The 21,119-nt window shown below is 37.9% G+C and overlaps 1 protein-coding gene across 2 annotated transcripts; it reads right to left on the reverse strand.

The window, feature by feature from the left end:
* Positions 1-203: 203 nt before the first annotated feature.
* Positions 204-19,476, reverse strand: NOL11 (nucleolar protein 11). 2 transcript variants are annotated; one of them, XM_007185932.2, is made up of 18 exons: positions 19,287-19,476; positions 16,564-16,677; positions 16,386-16,442; positions 14,961-15,109; positions 13,649-13,706; positions 12,810-12,954; positions 10,937-11,125; positions 7,952-8,028; positions 6,668-6,791; positions 6,085-6,173; positions 5,172-5,246; positions 4,540-4,724; positions 4,264-4,389; positions 3,879-4,109; positions 3,355-3,433; positions 2,741-2,833; positions 778-885; positions 204-618 (listed from the first exon to the last, which is right to left on the reverse strand). In XM_007185932.2, the coding sequence occupies exons 1-18, from the start codon at positions 19,425-19,427 to the stop codon at positions 502-504; spliced, it is 2,157 nt and encodes a 718-aa protein (XP_007185994.2). In that variant the 5' UTR covers positions 19,428-19,476; the 3' UTR covers positions 204-501. The 2 variants fall into 2 exon arrangements, with proteins under 2 accessions (XP_007185994.2, XP_007185995.2); XM_007185933.2 differs by lacking the exon at positions 3,355-3,433 and having other exon boundaries at positions 2,741-2,792.
* Positions 19,477-21,119: the final 1,643 nt, after the last annotated feature.

A 21,119-nucleotide genomic window follows, 5' to 3' on the forward strand; every position in this document is an offset into this window, starting at 1 on the left:
TAAAGAACGGGAGACGATGGCAGGAGATAAGCACGTTCGTGTACAAGGCCCCTTCCCACCCTGCCTGTGGAAATGCCCTCTTCTGTCCCCCATGAACACAGATGAGCTGGGACAGCTTCTGACTCTGATAAAACCATGTTTTTCCTAGAATCACTGTTTCTTCAATGGTGGTTTTTTATTAAAAGAAGAACTATTCAAATGGATGGTAAGAAATTCAACTTTTATCAATACACAAATAAGTTTACTTAAAAATACCTCCGTTACATATTTTTAAAAGTTTCAGAATCTCTCCCCACCAGTGTCCATAAGCTAGAATAGGTTCACGTGAAACCTGCAGTCCGGCCCAGGAGAATCAATAAGTGATGGTCTAGGTACTTGCTCAGACATTTCTCTTGTCACCGAAGAGACAGTCACAAACAAAACACATCTCTTGCCTGGTTGAGTAGGAAGAATCCACATAAAAGAGCTTCATAAAACGTCTATGAAGGAGAACTGGTAATATCAGAAGAGTTCCAGCACTTCAATTGAATATAATTCTCTATTAGTCTTTTCTTGATTTAACTTCTGTAGCTCACGAAAACTTACTTCAATCTTGTTGAGCTCAGAACAAATGCTTATCTAAAGAAAAAAGTTCCAAAATAACTTTTACCATAACTTGTACATTTGAATAAATCCTCCACAATTACTTAGGGCTATTCCAAGAAAAATTTTAATAAATTATAATTTTGGTGCTTCTTGGTTACAAACAGAATTCAGTATGTATCAATAATTACATACCTGGGATTTCACAAACTTGTAAAGACTTAACAGTAGCCTTTTTGCTTCTGGTAGCATTACCACAACAGTAAAATTAGCATCTAGAAGTAGACATATCCAATCCATAATCTGAAGATAAACAGGAAAAGGAGCTAAGATTTTAAATTTAATTTTAGGTTAATTCATTTTACAAAGTCCATAATAATATCAAACAGTTATAAGAAAAAATAAGTCTTCTTTACAGAAGTCTGAACGTTTTAGAGATGAAGGAATTTCTGAGCAATCTAAAAAGCCTCTTTTCTGCTTTTATACTTGTCATTTTACAAGCATAATTGGATCTTTTCCATCAGATTAATCAGTAAAAAGAAAGTCACAGTGATATTTAATCCAAGGGAGAGCTAGCACTTTTTATTTTAAAATTCTTCATAACTACTAGCAGCTACAAAAAAAAGAACCCACTCATCTCCTATTCTGAAATATACACTATGACCCAAGAATAAGGTGTCCTGTATTATAGATAAGCTACCAAGAACTAAAATAAAGTTATTACTATACATTTATTAAAGTATTCTATGTAGTCTACACCTTCAAATGCTGTTGTTAACATGCAAATATCACTGTCATGACAAAGCATTAAGGAAACCAATTATCCATTTGCAGGAAGAGGGGAAAGCTGATCCCTATGTAACTCTCTACACCAAAATAAACTTTATATGTATCAAAGAGTTAGACAAAGAAAAGGAAAAGAAATGTCCTAGGGAAAGACAGGGCGGCTATTTTTACACTCTTAGAGTGGGAACGGCCTTAAGCATGGCATACCCAAAAAGAAGCCATAAAGGAAAAGCTTAACAATTCTGACAGCATGAAAATTAAAAACTCATCTATGGCAAAAATTACACTAAAGCAAGTAAAAAAGAGTGATAGGAAAAAAGTATTTGTAATACACTTCATAGAAACAGACTAATTTCTCTTAATATACAAAGAATAATTTATAAGGCAAAATGAAAAAGACAGGAAATGCAATAGAAAAATTAGACAAAGAACCTGATTAGGCAGTACACAAAAAGGAATATAAATTGGCAAGAAATGATGGTCCACCTTTCTTATTATCAAAGAAATGCAAATTAAAATAAAACACTTATTTGTTACCTACTTGACTAGCAGAGAGTAAGGTCTCAGATCTTGGTGGCCACAGTACCTCTTGTCACAACCCTTTGGAAAGGTAGCCTGGCATTTTCGAAACTAAAAATGCATGCACCCTTTATCCAGTAATTTCACTAATGGGAATTTACCCAACAGGTGTTCTCTCATAATATGCAAGAATATTTGTATAAAGATGCTCACTGAAAGTTTGTTTACAATAGCAAAAACTGTAAGTAATTTAAATGCCAATCAATAGGGGACTAACAAATTAAGATTTTCTATAAAATCAAATAGTATGCAGTGGTTAAAAAGAATGTGGCAGATGTATATAGCCTGATTCAGAAAATGTGTAAAATGTAGCTAGCAATGAGTGAAAAAAAACAAGCTGCAGAATAGCATGCACATGATCTAATTTGCATTAGAAAGACAAGAGAAAGATAAGTTAAGGTACAGAAAGCAAATTTCTAGACATAAATGCAACTCTTAGTATTGGTTATCTCTAAGAGGGACTTGGGATTATTAGGTTACTAGGAGGACACTTATTATCACTCTCTCCCAATGAAGCTGAGGAAATTCTTGAAAAGGGTCACAATAAAGAATCAGGAATTTAAGATGAATTTAAGTTCCTTAGTATAGCATTATGGCTCTAAAAAAGCCATCTACCAAATTGAGTGATCCACTCCAGTGGTTTGTGTACTTGGTGAGGGAGGAGGGTCGTAGGAACCACGAGACAGGGAGAAATCAGTTCCTGGATTCCAGATTCTGATACTATATACATAAAACCTTTTTTTTTTTAACATATTTTTCCCAGCATCAGATCAAAATAAAAAGATTACCTCACCTGGTTCAGGGTTGGAGGGTGTATTCCAGGAAGAGTCATAGTAGCATTTTCACTACACTTCAGATAAAGGAAATACAAATACTGGAGAAATAGCTAGGTGGGGCGGAGAAAAGAACAATCACTTTGATAGAAAAATTTTCTCTATGTAAAGCTAACAAAGAGACTGGAGAGAATTTTAAGAGGCTACTGAATTTAACTGTACATCAAACAAATATGCTAGACATCAGGGGACACAAAAATGAATCAAATGCACTCCCTGCCATCAAAGAAGAGTTCATTTGGTTTGGGAGGGGTGGGTGAGGAGCTTATTTTGTTTGTAAATAATAAGTAGAGAAGACAGAATCCTTCTCCGGGCAATTCTTTTTAGTTCCTACTCGTTTCTAACTTAGATGGATGAACCTGGCCTTCGGGTTTGGCACCAGGAACACGTCAAGCTCTGCCTCCCCCAGGTCACTCTAGTCTCCCAAGCACGATTTTTCACCTTGAGGGCTGGGAAACCTCTTACTCAGATGAAAGAACTTTATAACCTTTCGAATGCCCTAGAAGCTGGGTAGAGTTAAGGAGCAACACTTAACCCAGAAATAAAATCCTGTAGGATTCGTAAGAACACTCACAGTGATGTGTTGTGCTGGGATGTCCTTCAAATGAGGCAGAAGAAACGTCTCGCTATATGCTGAATGAAGAATTGCGTTTCTACTCGGGAATAAAGGAAAATCTCATTTCAACCAATAAAGGCTTTTCTACTGAAGTAATAAGTAATTCCCTTCCCCAGTAACATTTTTCTAAATTTATACAAAAGTTCTACTTTTCTAGAAGAGTGCTATCACTGAACATTCTCGTCACTAGAGATCATCTGGAATACTTTGCTATTATAGATAATTGGTGTTTATTCAGTATACTGATTTTTAGAAGGGATAGAGCTTCTATCTTAGTACAGCTTCTTAAATAAGAAGGTTTAAGTAAGTTGTTTGAACACAGCATTGAATGTAATCCATTTTCAAGCAGAAACTGAAAAAAACTGAAAGAAAGAAAAGGAAAAAACCACCTTAAATTATCTAATTACCCCTTAGTTTTTGCTTGGCATTTGACTACATCCCTGGGAAAGAGACAATACAAGGGAAGCTGTTTCAAAGGATACAGTAGCGCTGCTCTTTTCCCTGTAACAGGGCAGGAAGTGCTCTCCTCCGCTGCAGCCTGAGGCTTCTCAGTCAACTCCTGAGCACAGTTCTCACAGTTATCTTCTTCAGGATTGAAACCATTTTGAAGAATTTCAGTTTGTTCTTCTATTTCCCCATCTTGTATAATAGCAGTATAGTCAGAAACTGACTCCATATTGATATCTGTTTCTTGAAGACTGTCATCACCAATGCTATCATGTTAATTGAAAGCAGGAAATAATTCTTATCAGTAGTTGAACTTACTGGAAAATTTTTCATTTTCTAAGCCTTCAAAGTTTTAGAAATAAAATAAAACAATAGATTAAAAATGCAGTGAAAGAAAAGGAGCATCAGCTCCTAACTTACCTCAAGAAAATTTTTAAGCAAGCACAGGTGACTGACTCAGGGATGTCAGGGAACTGCTGTAGGCAGAGCTGTAGGATCTGCACATCTGTCTTTTCTAAGGCAAACTCCATTAAGCCAGGGCACAAGCTAAGACCAAAAACATGAATCATTTTTATATATTAAGAAACTCTCAATTGCAAATAATTCATAAGGCTTTTTCAGAGTATGAAAATCAGAACTGCAAAAACAAGGTCAAAAGAGTTATGCGTATAAAGTTTGGTGTACAGAAACATTTACCTGTAAGAAAGCACACGCGTTTGGATAAGCTGCATCAGACAGTTCCGAGGATAAAATGATGGTTCTGCTTTACATCTTCCCAGAAGTCCTATTACTACGTCCCCAATAATAGTATGAAAGTCAGGGGTCCGCTTAACAGCCAAAAATTTACGTAATTCTACTTCAATATGTTTTTCTGAATCTTTCTGAAAGGGCAGAAGTAAAGAGTTCAGTGTGGTACATTAATAAATGTCACTCTGCACTTCAAAGTTCCTAGCTTAACATCGTCTTAAATCACTAATAGCATTCATGCATTCCTGTGAAACTGGAGTTGATACTACAATTTACTGCACAAAGACAAAATACAAAGAAAAAAAAACTCAAGGATTTAGAAATCAAAATTTCTAAGAAGCTAAATTGCAAACATTCAATGCAAAGGTGAATGAGATATGAGGCCACCACCATCACACTGATCTCACAAAATGCTTAGCGAGAGTCAAATAAGCCAAAGCATCACTCTGACAACCTCAATATACTATACAAATGTTAGCCATAGCTCTAGAAATGATCACAAGAGGAAGACAATAAAAAGTACATAGGATTTCTTTTAACCATGAGTTGACTTTTCGTATTTCTAATATTTTAAAATTTACCTGTACGGCTGCTAAGAGTTGTGTGGATGGTGGAACCTCCGGCTGTACACTCGCTTCAATTTTCCTTCTCCTTAACTGGAATTCAGTAAATTGATTAGGATCTCAAAACAACACAAAAGATGCAATAGACATTTAGAAGAATATAAAATATCCCAAAGAGACTGGCACACTTTTGCTCTAATCACAAACTTTTTTTTTTTTTTAATTTATTTATTTTTGGCTGCATTGGGTCTTCGTTGCTGCGCGCGGGCTTTCTCTAGTTGTGGCGAGTGGGGGCTACTCTTCATTGCGGTGCACGGGCTTCTCATTGTGGTGGCTTCTCTTGTTGCGGAGCACAAGCTCTAGACATGTGGGCTTCAGTAGTTGTGGCATGCGGGCTCAGTAGCTGTGGCTCGCGGGCTCTAGAGCACAGGCTCAGTAGTTGTGGCGCAGGGGTTTAGTTGCTCCAGGGCATGTGGGAACCAGACCAGGACTCGAACCCGTGTCCCCTGCATTGGCAGGCGGGGATTCTTAACCACTGCGCCACCAGGAAAGTCCATTCACAAGCTTTTTTAGGGTTTGGTTTTCTTATAGTGAAAAGTGGGTCTATTTCAACTTTTAACTTAAATATCTTTAAGGTTTTCAGGTTTTCATTTTTTAATAAATAAAATCTCTATACTCAGGAAGGTATTATTACTAATTGCAAACTGGTCCATTTTTACACCTGGGTCTTACACACATGCCCATAAAAACTACTAGATGACATGTGTCACTTTCGGATAAGGGCTGTCAGGTTACTGGGTTCAAGCTTCAAATCACCCCAACATTAAGAGCAAGTTTTAAGAGTTGTACAAATATGAATTATTAAAATAATTCAGCCTTTTCTGTTTTTTAACATCCGTAGTAACATTTCTATTTCAACTACCAAACTTACGATTCTCTTTGACTGCTCTGAGTTCTGAGATCCAAGTCCATATCCCTGTGATGTTTCCCAGTTTACAAAATGAGTCATGGCATGAATGTCTAAGAAAACACAAAACACACAATTTCTGGAATTTTCTGACCTATTGGTATTTACCCAGCCAATCAATCAAACAAAGAACAATAGAACAACCACCACTCATGCACAATTCAAGAGCGGCTTTAAAGTCCATTTCATTCTACCAATAACCTCAGATCAGTAAATCATAATATCCTAAAAGGCTATGTGCCCAACAGATGAGGCCACTGGTAAACCAAGGAGGGAAAAAGCATTACTGATTTTGTCTGCAGGACTTTCCCGTTGCCCCTAAATTCAGAACACTGGTGTTCAAAACGCAGCATAGCTCTTTAACCTGCAGCAGCATCTGCAGTGTGGACTGTTCCCAAGATAGCTTCCTGGACCAATAAAATCTGAACGAACACTGGCAAATTTCAACATTAAGAACAGGTTATGCAAACCTATAGCTGTGAAAATCTACATATCAAACTAGAAGTTTATAAAATGGTTTTTAGTAATAAAACATTTAAGTTCCTACCTGGATCTTGACTATGCTTGAGTTTTCCAAGAGCACCTGCTAATGATGACACCTCACACTTGTATGGGATTACAGTTAGAAATTTTCCATGTAGCATAAACAAATTTTCCCCATGATACCAGAGCTACAAAAAAGTTATCAAAAATGTAAGCAACCCTTTTTCTCTTCTAAGATCTGATTCAACAAAGCCATATAACTTATAACAATAACTTGTGGTGGAAGTAATCTTAATATAACAGAAAGAATACGGTGAAGTTAAGCAACTTTCCAGAATAATCCCATATGTTCAATTTATTAATTGAGGTAGGTTTACAAAGCTCTTATTTTTGCCCATGTCTGAATAAAGTGTAATTTAAAGATAATTTCTTTTGACTCATAAAAATTTGATCAACACATATATTTAAAATAAATGAATTGTTTAAAATATTGTATTACACATCTATTAACGTGATACTCACAAAGGCTATTGTAACACAGGCAAACTGTTTTGACGTACGAAATGAAAAAAGCAGAATTTAACACTGTTTCTATCTCATGATCTCAATTATAAAATTGTAAAACTGAGACAGGTATATGAACAAAAAGCTCAAAGGAACATGGAAATCAAAAGTGAAGTTTGTTAGAGCAGTGGAATTGTGAACGGCTAATTTTGTGAAAATTACTTGTTTAAATATAAATTAGAATTCTATGCTAAGAAACATAGTCTCCTTATCGTCTAATTACAATGATCAAAAACATCCTATATCTTGATGTATTTATATCTTATATTCACTAAACAACCAGTACTTACTGAGTACCTTTGTTAAGCACTGAAGATACGATGGAGAACAAAAAAGACAAGGTCCCTTGCCTCAGAAAGTTTATAGTCTGGTCACCTTAAATTTTAATTCTTTAAGTATTCTTATGTAATTCCATGATAACATTTAACATATAACCTAAAAGACTAATTTATTAGGCAAAGTAACAGCCCTTGGATATAGTTCAAAATACAAAAGTAAAAAGATCAAACCAAAGTGAGATTAAAAAGTTTTATTAACTAGCTAACTGTTCTCTCCCGATCTAAAATTAGCTTATAATTTAGTCTTTTGAAAGTGACAAACATAAGGAAACTATAAAAACAATAACCAAATTAAATACAATCTTGCAGGTAGAAAATATTTCTTAATTTATTTTAATCAAAACTGACAAAATATTTAGATCCGAAGAGGTCTCTTCCCTGACAGTCTATTTGTCAGACACAAAAATAAGTACATTTGAAAAAAACCCCAAAGTGCAAAAACTTACTTGACCGCTGGTCCCTTGTGGTAACTCTTTTGAAGCCTGTAGTGTTTGAAATTTTGTATTCCATATGGAGAGGCATTCTGTAAAATAAGACATACAAATTCAGAAGTTGGGACTTCCCTGGAGGTCCACTGGTTAAGACTCCACGCTTCTACTGCAGAGGGTGCGGGTCTGATCCCTGGTCGGGGAACTAAAGATCCCACATGCCTCGTGGTGTGGCCAAAAAATTAAAAAAAAAAAAAAGTCCAAGTTCAGAAGCCAGCCAAATATAAATATATGGTGCTGGGGGTGCGGAGAAGGGAGGGAGGGAGGAGGGAAGTCATAGTTAAACACATAGGTCTTGCTTTATTAAGAATAAAAATGAGTAATGAAGACAGAAATTCACAGAAGAAGTGGACACATGTGCAGGCAGGAGGCATATGGGAATCTGTGTACATTCCCCTTGATTTTGCTGTGAACCTTAAACTTCTCTAAAAAAATAAGGCATTTTTAAAAAAAAATTAATGAATTTTCTATTGAAGTACAGTTGTTGCACAATATTACATAAATTACAGTTGTACAATATAGTGATTCACAATTTATAGTTATTATAAAATACTGGCTTATTCCCCATGTTGTACACATATTCTTGTAGCTTATTTTATACATAATAGTTTGTACCTCTTAGTCCCTCCCCTACCCCTATCTTGCCCCTCCTCCCTTCCCTCTCCCCACTGGTAACTACTAGTTTGTCCTCTGTATCTTTGAGTCTGCTTCTTCTGTTTTATTCACTAGTTTGTTGTACTTTTTAGATTCCACATATAAGTGATGTCATACAGTATTTGTCTTTCTCTGTCTGACTTATTTCACTTAGCATGTCCTCCAAGTTCATCCATGTTGCCGTAATGGCAAAATTTCATTCTTTTTAATGGCTGAGTAGTAGTCCATTATATATATATGTATACACACACACACACACACACAAATATATATACACACATACATATATACACACCCACACCACTTCTTTACCCACTCATCTGTTGATGGACACTTAGGATGCTTTCCTATCTTGGCAATTGTAAATAATGCTGCTATGAACACTGGGGTCCAGGTATCTTTCTGAATTAGTTTTTGTTTTTTCAGATATATACCCAGGAGTGAAACTGCTGGGTCATATGGTAGTCCTACTTTTAGTTTTTTGAGAAACCTCCACACTGCTTTCCACAGTGGCTGCACCAATTTACATTCCCACCAACAGAGTACGAGGCTTCCCTTTCCTCCACATCCTCGCCGACACCTATTATTTGTGTTCTTTTTGTTGACAGCCACTCTGACAGGTGTGAGGTGGTATCTCATTGTGGTTTTGGTTTGCATTCCCCTGATGATTAGCGATGTTGAACATCTCTTCATGTGTGTGTTGGCCATCTGCATTTCCTCTTTGGAAAAATGTCTATTCAGTTCTTCTGCCCATTTTTCAGTTGGGTTGTTTGTTTTTTTGACTTTGAGTTGTATGAGCTGTTTATATATGTTGGATATTAATCCCTTATCAGTCATATCATTTGCAAATATTTTCTCCCATTCAGTAGGTTGTCTGTTCGATTTGTCGATGTTTCTTTTGCTGTGCAAAAGCTTTTAAAATTTAATTAGGCCCCATTTGTTTATTTTTGTTTTTATTTCCTTTGTGTTAGCAGACAGATGAAAAAAACTATTGCTGTGATTTATGTCAGAATGTTCTGCCTATATTTTCCTCTTAAAAAAATAAAGTCAATACAGATGCTGCTATGGAAGGCTCTCTATGATATCTCAGGTGAGTGGATAAATTAAGGTGTACAACAGAGGATACGGTATGCTACCATTTGTGTAAAAAGAGGAAGAAAAATAACTAGTAGTATTTGCATATATTAAAAAAAACTCTGGAAAGAGACATGGGAAACTTTACTGAGGTTAGTGAATTTTTGGGGGGTTAAAGCAGGAACTAGAGAGGGAGGATGGGGGTTGAGAGAGGAGAAGCACAGCTTGGTAAAGTGGTTAAAAGCCAGGACTTAAGAGTGGTAAGATATATGGCGTAAGAGTCAACCTGCTTGGGTTGAACCCTAGTTCCACTACTTAGTTACCTAACATCTCAGTTTCTCATTTGTAAAACAAGGGTGATAATAACTGGACTTTCTCTCGTAGGGTTGTTGGAGGATTAAATGACACAAATAATGAAATAATACAAGTAAAACACCTGGCACAGGACAGTATGCTGTAAGTGGTAGCTCCTATCTTAAAAAGAAGAAACAAAACAAAATACACAAGGATGGCCATATCAAGTTTGTAGTCAATAGGGAGCCTGGCCTGAATAAAGCGGAGAGTTCTTGCTTTGAAACTGGGAGAAGAGACTGAAAAACGTGGACAGGGTCTAGACTGTGGCGAGAGTTGAATGCTAAACCATAGATTTGGAGTTTTATCGTGTAGGCTGGGAGACCCCAATCTTGCACTGGCCAGGTACAACTGTGTCCTTCATGACAGACTACAATTGTGTGTGTGGAGGGGTGTTTGGGGGTGAGGAGGTGAGGTGATGATGAAAATCCTGCTCTGAAGTCACAGAGACAAAAGGCACATTAGTAGTCCCCAAATTTCAAGCTGTCCAAGACTAATGAATTTATATTCTGCTAAAATGTCACCAAGGTATGAATTCAATCCTCTACTGCAAGTCTTACCAATGTTTCCAATGCCTACAGGCTGGCACAGATATCTGCAGTTTTTATTTAAGACACTGGTGACAAGCAAGGTAGTGAGTGATATAGGAAATGTTTTAGAGAAACTGATCAAGGCAAGATGAAATCAAAGACCTATTCAAGAATTAGGAAGCTACAGTGAAAAAGAGAATGAATTAGGGTGGTAATAAATAAATGAAAAAGAAAGAGGAGACTTAAAAGTACACTTTGATGAAAAAAAAAAAAAAAAAGTACACTTTGATGGAAAAAATCCAAAGGACTTCTTAACTGATTGGATTTTAGTTACCCTTAGAAGCTGATAGTGGTGGTCCCAGGACTGCTACGTGATCTTGGTCCAGGATAGTGAGTGCAACACCACTTCGAGCACTGCCAGACACTACGGACTTGAGCAACAGTGATCGAACTACCCTCTGATTTTTTTCTGGGTCACTTGGATGTATTGGTATCAAGGTTTCATATACACATCCATCAGAGCCTGTTGGAAACAAGTATTTATTGTTCATTATTGGATAAATGATAGTTCTATATCTGTTACAGTTAAATGTACTAAGTTGTTTATAAGATTTTACCAATTTGATAGAGAATCCAACCAGAAAAATAAACAAATGTAATAATCACATGACTCTATGCTTTCCCATAAAGAATATACTACAGGGGCTTCCCTGGTGGCGCAGTGGTTGAGAATCTGCCTGCCAATGCAGGGGACACGGGTTCGAGCCCTGGTCTGGGAAGATCCCACATGCCGTGGAGCAACTTGGCCCGTGAGCCACAACTACTGAGCCTGCGCGTCTGGAGCCTGTGCTCCGCAACAAGAGAGGCCGCGATAGTGAGAGGCCCGCGCACCGCAATGAAGAGTGGCCCCCACTTGCCGCAACTAGAGAAAGCCCTCGCACAGAAACGAAGACCCAACACAGCCAAAAATAAATAAATAAATTAAAAAAAAAAAAAAAAAGAATATACTACAAACCTAAAGTTGAGGGAGGAGAAATATTAATAAAAATCTCAGTAAGAAATGTCATGATAGCCATGAAATAAAAATTGTAAATATCTGTAATAACTTAAAATATGAGGGGACTGCCAGGAACACAGACAATTCAGTCAGTAAAAGGCTGTATCTCTTATTAGAAATTAATTAGCATCCTGGTCTAAATATTACATTTCTTGTTAATCCAGCACCCTAAAACCCTATTAAATTGCTGCGTTTTGTAAGTCAATTGTATTTTTGGCAATTTCATGTGGTTCTAGCTATGTATATGAAGCTTTTATGACCCTTTGGTTCACATTCCCTTACTTCAATGTTCAAAAGCTAAAACACAACTCACAAACTTCTGTGTAACAATAAATATGTCCTATAGGCTAAACTTTAAGAAAACCAGTCCCTCTTAAGCAAAGGTATTAAGCGGATTCCAAGGACACTCTAGACATGATAAACAAAGGGAGCCTTTTTCTTAACAGCCACTGCAAACGTTTGCACATTGAAAAACTTCACAAAGATTTTAAACTGTGATAACATGAAAATGTTTCCTAAATACTGCTCTGTTTCGTCCTCCCTTAACCTTCCCAAAACAACTTCAAAAGAAGCCATAACGGGCTGGGGGGAGAAGACCGCAAAGGCATTTTTTCCCCCTAGATGCATAAGACTGGGATTAAACCTTAGAGCATTAGGTAGAGGTAAACTCCAAAGCATTAAAAAAAAAATCTGTAAAATGGTGGCTAGTAGAGTCCAAGACTGCTCTGTTAGTGTCCTTTTACCCACCTGTCTCTGTCACTGTTCAAAGAATGGCACACGATAGGTTGGAAAAGAGGAATGGGAAGTTCATGCAGTACCAACCTTAGGTATTTCACGGTTCACTAATTATAATATCAAAAAACCTGGACTTATCATAATAAAGAGTGATTTTTCCTTTTTTATTGGTATTATATTATTTATTGCTTATGATAAAACTTTAAGACATAAAATTTACCTGCAGAGAATTACTGACCTAATGCATGACTAGACATGGCAAAATGCAAAAAGTGAAGGCATAAATGCTTGTAAGGAAGCATGGAAAGGGAAATACTACAACAGAAAACTGTAAAAACTGAAGACTCGAACTTAAAACACTATCCTGTAATACCCCTTTATTTATAAACTTTGAAAGTTTAAAAAAAATACTTACTTAATGACATCAGAGAGATGAATTTCCGATACACAGATGCACTAAAACTCTGTGCAGCCGATTTTTCTTCTTGTCTAAGTAAAAGTGTGTATTTGCTTAGGATACGTGAGTTAAACTTTTGTACATAAGCAAAGTAATTTCCATGCTGGGAAAAAAAAAAGGTTATTTTACTTTAAAAGTATTCCCATTTCCACCAACTATATTTAAATGTTGAGACCAGTTGTTGGCCCACTATAATTACTTTAATGAGTGCTTAAAAACCTCTTGTCCAATTAAATTTAAAAAGTTATAAAAAATATTTCTTTAATTCAGGCATAGAAATAATTATTACTAATAGATTTTTCAGTATTTTAAAAATATATAAAAATTTTCTGAAAGAAATACCAAAGTCCAATTTTAGTTTTAAAAATCATATAGATGGGGCTTCCCTGGTGGCGCAGTGGTTGAGAATCTGCCTGCCAATGCAGGGGACACGGGTTCGAGCCCTGGTCTGGGAAGATCCCACATGCCGCGGAGCAAATGGGCCCGTGAGCCACAACTACTGAGCCTGCGCGTCTGGAGCCTGTGCTCCGCAACAAGAGAGGCCGCGATAGTGAGAGGCCCGCGCACCGCGATGAAGAGTGGCCCCCGCTTGCCACAACTAGAGAAAGCCCTCGCACAGAAACGAAGACCCAACACAGCCGAAAATAAATAAATAAATAAATAAATAAACTCCAATCTCTTTAAAAAAAAAGATTGTATTAAGAGCAGACTTCTAATTATAAAAAAAAAAAAAAAAAAATCATATAGATGACTCTGAAATGCCACAAAATGGGCCAGGAATTAAAGGTATCACTTACTTTTTCAGTAATAAAAATCAGCACAGGATGCCTAAATACCATAAAAAACTTTGTCCACCTAAAAAAGAAAAAGAAAAATTATAAAATTCAAAATCACCAGTTGAGAGAAACACATCATCAATCTAAATTTAAGAGATTATCTTTTATTAAATATTTTTTAGAGCCAGAGAGGTAGCAGAGAACACTTAATTCAGTGTTTCAAAATATCTACCACGGGGACCTAGAAGGCATTCCTCTGTCAAATGCATCTCTGGATTAAATGCAAGTTGCTGAGCTTCCCAGAACTTTAAAGACAGTAACGTGAACTATAAAGTACCAAGGGTGTGTAAGACAAGATGCAGTGTTCCCCAAACTTAATTGACCCACCCCTCCTTTTTTCAGAGTCATTTTGGGGCCTCGTGTTCTCAGGAAAACATTAGCATCTCACCTGCCTTCTTCAAGTGACAGCGGGAACTGAGGCATAGGGAGGGTAAGGGGCCTGTAACCAAGGCTGCACAGCCATTTTCTGGCAAAGTGGGGATTAGAACCCAGATTCTCTACCTATATCCTTTTGCATAAAGATTTCCTCCAAACACAGTTGCTCACACTTTAGAGGCATTCACTGAGTCTAAGATATAACTGGTCACCGTCCACATTGTTCAGTGACTACGTACAAGTCTTTGCTTGGACCTTTAAAGATTTAGTTTGCATCAGGTGGGCCTGGAGGGGCAGCAAGTTAACCAAACAGGAAATGGGATGAAAGAATAGGGATTGGATAGATGTAAAACTGTGGCATTTCCCTCTATCATTTGTGCGAGTCACTTCCCAAGTTTTATTCCAGAATCTGGGAAAGCAGAGGTCTCAAAGCACTATCCTGATTAAACTAACAACAAGCTGCACACTTCTTCAGGCGAAAGGGTTCTGACCTTGGCAGTCAGGGCTATATGACAGAAGATTCTGGTCTTGTGGGATTACTCACTTAATTTTCAAATAACTGACTATTCGGTTCTGTTATTAGGACAGGACTCATTTGGCCCCAGTTTCCTCAATCACTTATCATGCCAGAGGCTTTTGAGGGATGTTATTTTGGCTACTGTCTTACAGACGGTTTTCAATCAGCTTACTTTTATCATGTTTATAATCAAAATACTTTTGAACAAGGGAAAAAATATTATAAAAAATATTAAATTAATATTTATTTATTAATAATTAATTAATAAAATATTTATTTATTAATTTATTAATTAATATTAATTTAATATTAATATTAAAATATTATAAAAAACAGAGTGCATTTTCTTTTTGGTTAAAAATGACAAGTATTAGAACTTACTTAATCACTTCTTCGTCAGAGGTAACAGTTTCAATCTTCTGCTGGGGCTCTGCAAGCAAAGCCTCTAAACCACGAATGGCACCTTCCTTGAACAGCACCAAGGGTTCTGCCCCCTGTATCGAATGTATCCTATATACCTCAGCGGACAACTAGAAGAACATAAAAACATTTAAATTTTTATTCTAAAGGAACTGCCACCTAATAGAATCAGGACATTTACAGAAGGCTTATCTTTAAGGGACTGATGTGCTTTCATTTTTATTCAGTTTTGTTTTATAATTACGTATGGTTCCAAAGTTAAGTCTAAACATAAAATACAAAGTTAAATCTAACACAAGATACATTCAGAAGTCTAACTTTTGATCTTATTCTCTATCCTCTCCCCTGCTCACCCCCATAAGTAATCACTTTTATTCATTTTTGGTTTATCTTTCCACTGTAAATACTGGAGGTTAGGCTATAACCTGGGTCTCTCAAAACTGGAGGTGAGGAGAGGTACAAACAAAGGCACTAATGCAGAGTTATAAGCGGTTCTGGTATTAGAAAAAGAAAGATGCCATATATAAATACATGGGCCACACACACATATTTATATATGGGTGTGTGTGTGTATGTGTGTATGTGTGTATGTATGTATATATAGCCTGCAAGCCCACGAAAAGAAGTTAACACCATATGTAGGATTAAAAAAAAAAAAAAAACCCCATTGTGTAAAATTCAGGATCGTGTTACTTCAGGGTGAACAAAATGACTGGAGCCAGTGGGCAGCACAGGTAGCTGGCTAGAGGTTTCAAGGGTCCGGGTGACAACGGCGGTTGTATGTGAATCAGCTCTGTTGTGAACCACTTCTAAAATATGCCAATTGTATTTAGAGTTAGACATTTAGAACTATAAAGAACTTTCAAGATTAACCTAGTTAGAGAACTTCATTTTATAAGAAAAAGTTAATTAACATACTTTAGGTCATTAGGAGAAAAGGCACAGTTAGTTAGTCATGGTTCTTTTTCACTGCAGTATGTGCCACTTTTAAAATGTATAATTCCTGAAACTTGCAGGGTCTGTTCTACCTATTTTTTTTTTTTTTGTTCTACCTATTTTAAGAAAGGGAACAATGAAGTTCATTTGCTCTTGCAAGGGACACACCACAAACATTTAAACTCATGGAAATAACTATAAATGTATCATTCATGAATTATTTAAGTCCTCAACCTCATATGAAAATAACATCATGTAACATTTTCTAACATATTAACTCATAAATTGAGATATTTTACTAAGATATACTGTACGATAGCTAGAATGAAAAACTGGTTATAACCTTTATGTCATGTTCACAGACACTTTAAGATAAATAACTGCTACATTACAAATTATTCCATCTCACCAATAAACTAAATAAATATGTTGGAAAATCCAAAGACTTACTGTCGCTTTAAATACTTTATCCAGGTTTACGTCTTCATTATTCCATATTCTCAAGACCTGAAATAAAAACATACAACTTAAAAAAGCATTCCAATTTCGATTTACATACAACATGAATAGTTAATAAATCAAAATTTGATTTGTTTTGTATATATTATATAAAAGTTTTAGAACTCACCTTATTATCATGTACAACAATATACTCTCCAGTTTGAAAGTTGCACACAGCTGGACATGTTATAATTTGACCTTGTTTCACTGACCAGCTCCCCAAGGGTTTCTGATCAGAAACCTAATGAAATGAACATACAATATTCAAAAAGTCAGTCTCAGACATTAAAGCAATTAAATTTACATTCGAAAGAAATCATTAAAACGATAGTATTTAACAAATCTCCTAAATTAAAAAAATAGCTAGTCACAAAAAGACAAATACTACGTGGATTCCACTTAAGACAGAAAGTAGAATGGTGGTTGCCTGGGGTTGAGGAAATTGGGAGTTATTATTTAATGAGTACAGAGTTTCAGTTTTGCCAGATGAAAAGAGTTCTGGAGATGGATGGTGGTGATGACTGCACAACAATGTGAATATATGTACTTAATACCCTGAACTGTACACTTATAGTCATTAAGATAGTAAATTTTGGGGGCTTCCCTGGTGGCGCAGTGGTTGAGACTCCGCCTGCCAATGCAGGGGACACGGGTTCGAGCCCTGGTCTGGGAAGATCCCACATGCCGCGGAGCAACTGGGCCCGTGAGCCACAATTACTGAGCCTGCGCGTCTGGAGCCTGTGCTCCGCAACAAGAGAGGCCGCGATGGTGAGAGGCCCGCGCACCGCGATGAAGAGTGGCCCCCGCTTGCCACAACTAGAGAAAGCCCTCGCACAGAAACGAAGACCCAACACAGCCATAAATAAATAAATAAATGCTTAAAAAAAAAAAAAAAAGTCTTATTTAAAAAAAAAAAAAAAGATAGTAAATTTTGTTATGTGTACTTTACTGCAATTAAAAAAAAAACTTTAAAAGAGTAGTTAAAATGAAAATATAAGTTCCTAAAATGAAAAAAAGTAAATTAATATCGGCACTTTGATAATGAACAATATTAGTATATTTTAAAAATTGATGCAGTTGTGCCCTTGAACAGGGGCATGAGAAATAGAGTAAGGATAGCTGGAATCATGCCAATTCTAATCAGCCACTCTATTCCTATGCAGGAACTGCAAAAAGTCCACTTGACAGCCAGCTAAAAACCAAAGGTGTCTTCAGAAGCATCAAAACAAGCAAACAGGATAGTACTGTTGGCAACCTGTTCCCCAAACTTCAAAGCAGACAGCTAGCTTTTTTTTTTTAATTGAAGTATAGTTGCTGCACAATATTATATGTTACAGGTGTACCATCTAGTGATTCAGTTTTAAAGGTTATATACTGCACTTATAGTTATTATAAAATATTGGCTATATTCCCCCTGTTGTACAATATATCCTTGTAGCTTATTTTATACATAACTGTTTATACCTCTGACTCCCCCATCCCTATTTTGTCCCTCCCCCCTTCCCTGGCACCACTGGTAACCACTAGCTTGTTCTCTATATCTGTGAGTCTGCTTCTTTTTTGTTATAATCACTACTTTGTTGTAGTTTTTAGATTCCATACATAAGTGCTATCACAGTATTTGTCTTTCTCTGACTCACTTCACTTAGCATAATGCCCTCCAAGTCCATCCATGTTGCTGCAAATGGCAAAATTTCATTATTTTTTTAATGGCTGAGTAGTATTCCATTGCACATATATACACCACATCTTTATCCATTCATCTATTGATGGACGCTTAGGTTGCTTTCATATCTTGGAATGGAAGATAATAAATAATAATAAATAATGCTGCTATGAACACTGGGTGCATGTATCTTTTCCAATCAGTGTTTTTGTTTTTTGGGTTTTTTTGGGATATATACCCAGGAGTGAAACTGCTGGGTCATATGGTTGTTCTATTTTTAGTTTTTCGAGAAATCACCATACTGTCTTCCATAGTGACTGCACCACTTTACATTCCCACCAACAGGGTACAAGGCTTCTCTTTTCTCCACGTCCTCACGAACGTTTATTTTTTTGTGTTCTCTTTGATGACAGCCATTCTGACAGGTGTGAGGTGATATCTCATTGTGGTTTTGGTTTTCATTTCCCTGATGATTACCGATGCTGAGATATCCAACTTCTTAAAGACACAGAAAACTGTTCGGCAGCTCACATAAAAAGAATTACTTTCTATGGAACCACTAAAAGCAAAGTTTAGAAAATGTGCTGAAGCAGTCCTTAGGCTAAATGGGGGCGGGGTGTGTAGACTTCAAGGGACGCAAACCCAGCATTCACAGGGTGAACCACAGCTGGCAACAGGTCACTCGGAATCAAGATGCCTACTAAGCTGCCAAGAAAGCAAAAAGCCAAAACAAAACACCGACAAAACTTTCCCCCCTAATGAGTGGGTAAGAAGTGTACGGACACAAGGCTAAAGCACTGTTCTGGCAGTGACATCTTCTCCCACCCAACCAATCTCCGTTCAACCCTTCTGCGGGCAGCTGGGCTGACAGAGACCCCAGAAGGGGATCTCAGCAAGGATATCTCCGGGAGATATGAAGCGAAAGCACAGGTTTCCTTTCCTTTCCGAATCTAGCCCACGTGCACTTAGACGCTCTGCCGCCTGCAACTCGGAAATATGCCTCTTCGGGAAAACAACCGAGTCAGATTCCAGACCTTATTCAGCGTCCCGAAAAGGCCACAGCGGCTCTCCGCTAAGCCCGCTGCAAGATCTCTTTCCAAAGCTGTGAGACACCTGAGGTTCCGGCTCCGAACTCAGAAAGGGGCGAGACAGCAGCGGGGGCGCTCCGATCCTATCGCTCTCACCTTATAGAGGATGACGGTCCTGCCGCTGTCCGTCACTAGAAACTGGTCTGTTTTGTCGCTCTGCTCCACTCCAAGAGGTCCGTCAGGCCCGGAACCCAGCGGTACCGCAGTCAACGTGAACCCTTCCTCCAAGGCTGCCATTTCGGTCCAACTTACGGAAGGCCGCGCGTCCGTCCCGGCAGGCTTCGCGCTTTCTCTCGTGAGAACTAGATTAGTTCTCGCCGATTGGATTAGTCGCTCGCTAACTGAGATACCTGCTCGCGCAGCCTGCGACCTCTGGCGGGTGGAGATCGCTAGCGGCGCTGCGGACGCCGCGGGGTAGGCGGGGCCTGGAGTTTGCGTCTAGACTCCGCCTCCCAGGCCACGCCACCGAGTCCCGGTGTACTGCTCTAGATGGGAAAGAATGGGCGGGCGGGGGAGATCTTACCTGTTAGGTACTGCATCCGCTGCCCCTTATTCAGCTACGGACTTGAGAGGCTGAAGGATGAGCGTAGCAAGTGGCCGAATATAAACAAACTAGATTTTTTTAGTTGAAGCGAACTCTCTAGGAATTACTAACACGGCTTCATAGAACAGTGTCCCAAAGGAAAAATATTTCTCTCTTCAGATTAACTCTTCATAACGTGCTGTACCTAACTGAAATGCCTAATACCCCCTGCTTCTCAGAACCCGCCACAAAGGTCTAGTCTCTGCGGCCTTTTGGGCCTCCCAGGTTGTCTGTCCCCCTTGGCTCTCTGAGCACCCGCGGGGAAGTCTCTTCAGCTTACAGGAAATTCAAACTTGTCTGATGAAGCAGGTGACGTTCAAGATCCCTCTGGGCAATTTTTGGCAAGGCCATTTCTGGGAGAGATTTTTAAGATAAACATGACTGATTCAATCAATAATATAAAAACTCAAAAAAGATAAATTGTGCATGTTCTTAGGGCGAAACCACGTAAATAGGCAATTAACAGATATGTACTATGTGCTACATCACAAAGCAAAATGCCTCCACATCGGCTTAGATTACGCATCCACACGGATCACCTTGTTTGTGTTTGCTCGTGGCCACAGCATTATAACACAGGAGATAGGAGATTATGCAGCTATTATGAAAGAATCAAATACCTACAGTAAATTCTTTTTTTTTTGGCCTCACCATGCAGCATGTGGGATCTTAATTCCCCGACCAGGGATGGAACCTGTGCCCCCTGCAGTGGGGGCGTGGAGTCCTAAACACTGGACCGCCAGGGAATTCCCTACTGTAAATTCTTAATAAGGCTAATAGGTCTTTTTTTTCAAAGTGCCTAAGGAGGTTGACTTTGAATTTGTGGCCCCTTTGTTATTTGGAAAAGAAGTACAGTGAGATTCAGCCTAGACATCCTGGCCTCTGTGAAACCTTTCTTTTTCTCTCAGCACAGTCTCTCTACTGAACCGTGTTTTGCACCTACTGCCCATATTTGAGATGCCGGGCTAGACACCTCCTCCTCCAGGAAGTCTTCCCTGACTGAGACTGGATTAAATGTCTGATTCAGGGCACCAGTGTTATTGGTACATCCAGTACCGGAATGGCCCAGTTACTCATGTATTTCCCCCATTATGTTTATTTCTTTGAAGGGACTCTGGATTTATCACTAGTATCTGGCATAGTGCCTGTCCCATTAATATTTGGGGGACTAATGAATAAAGAGTGAAAGTTTACTCATAATTCTGTACGTGTGCTTTCCCTCTTCTTCAGCTTAAAGACTTTAAAACAGGGGTTCTCAAACTTTGTGATTTCAGGATTCCTTTACACTCTTAAAAATTATTGATGACTGCAAAAAGCTTCTGTTTTTATGAGGTACATCTATTGAT

Source organism: Balaenoptera acutorostrata, chromosome 20 (assembly GCF_949987535.1).
Source record: "Balaenoptera acutorostrata chromosome 20, mBalAcu1.1, whole genome shotgun sequence".
In the NCBI taxonomy this organism is placed as follows: domain Eukaryota; kingdom Metazoa; phylum Chordata; class Mammalia; order Artiodactyla; family Balaenopteridae; genus Balaenoptera; species Balaenoptera acutorostrata.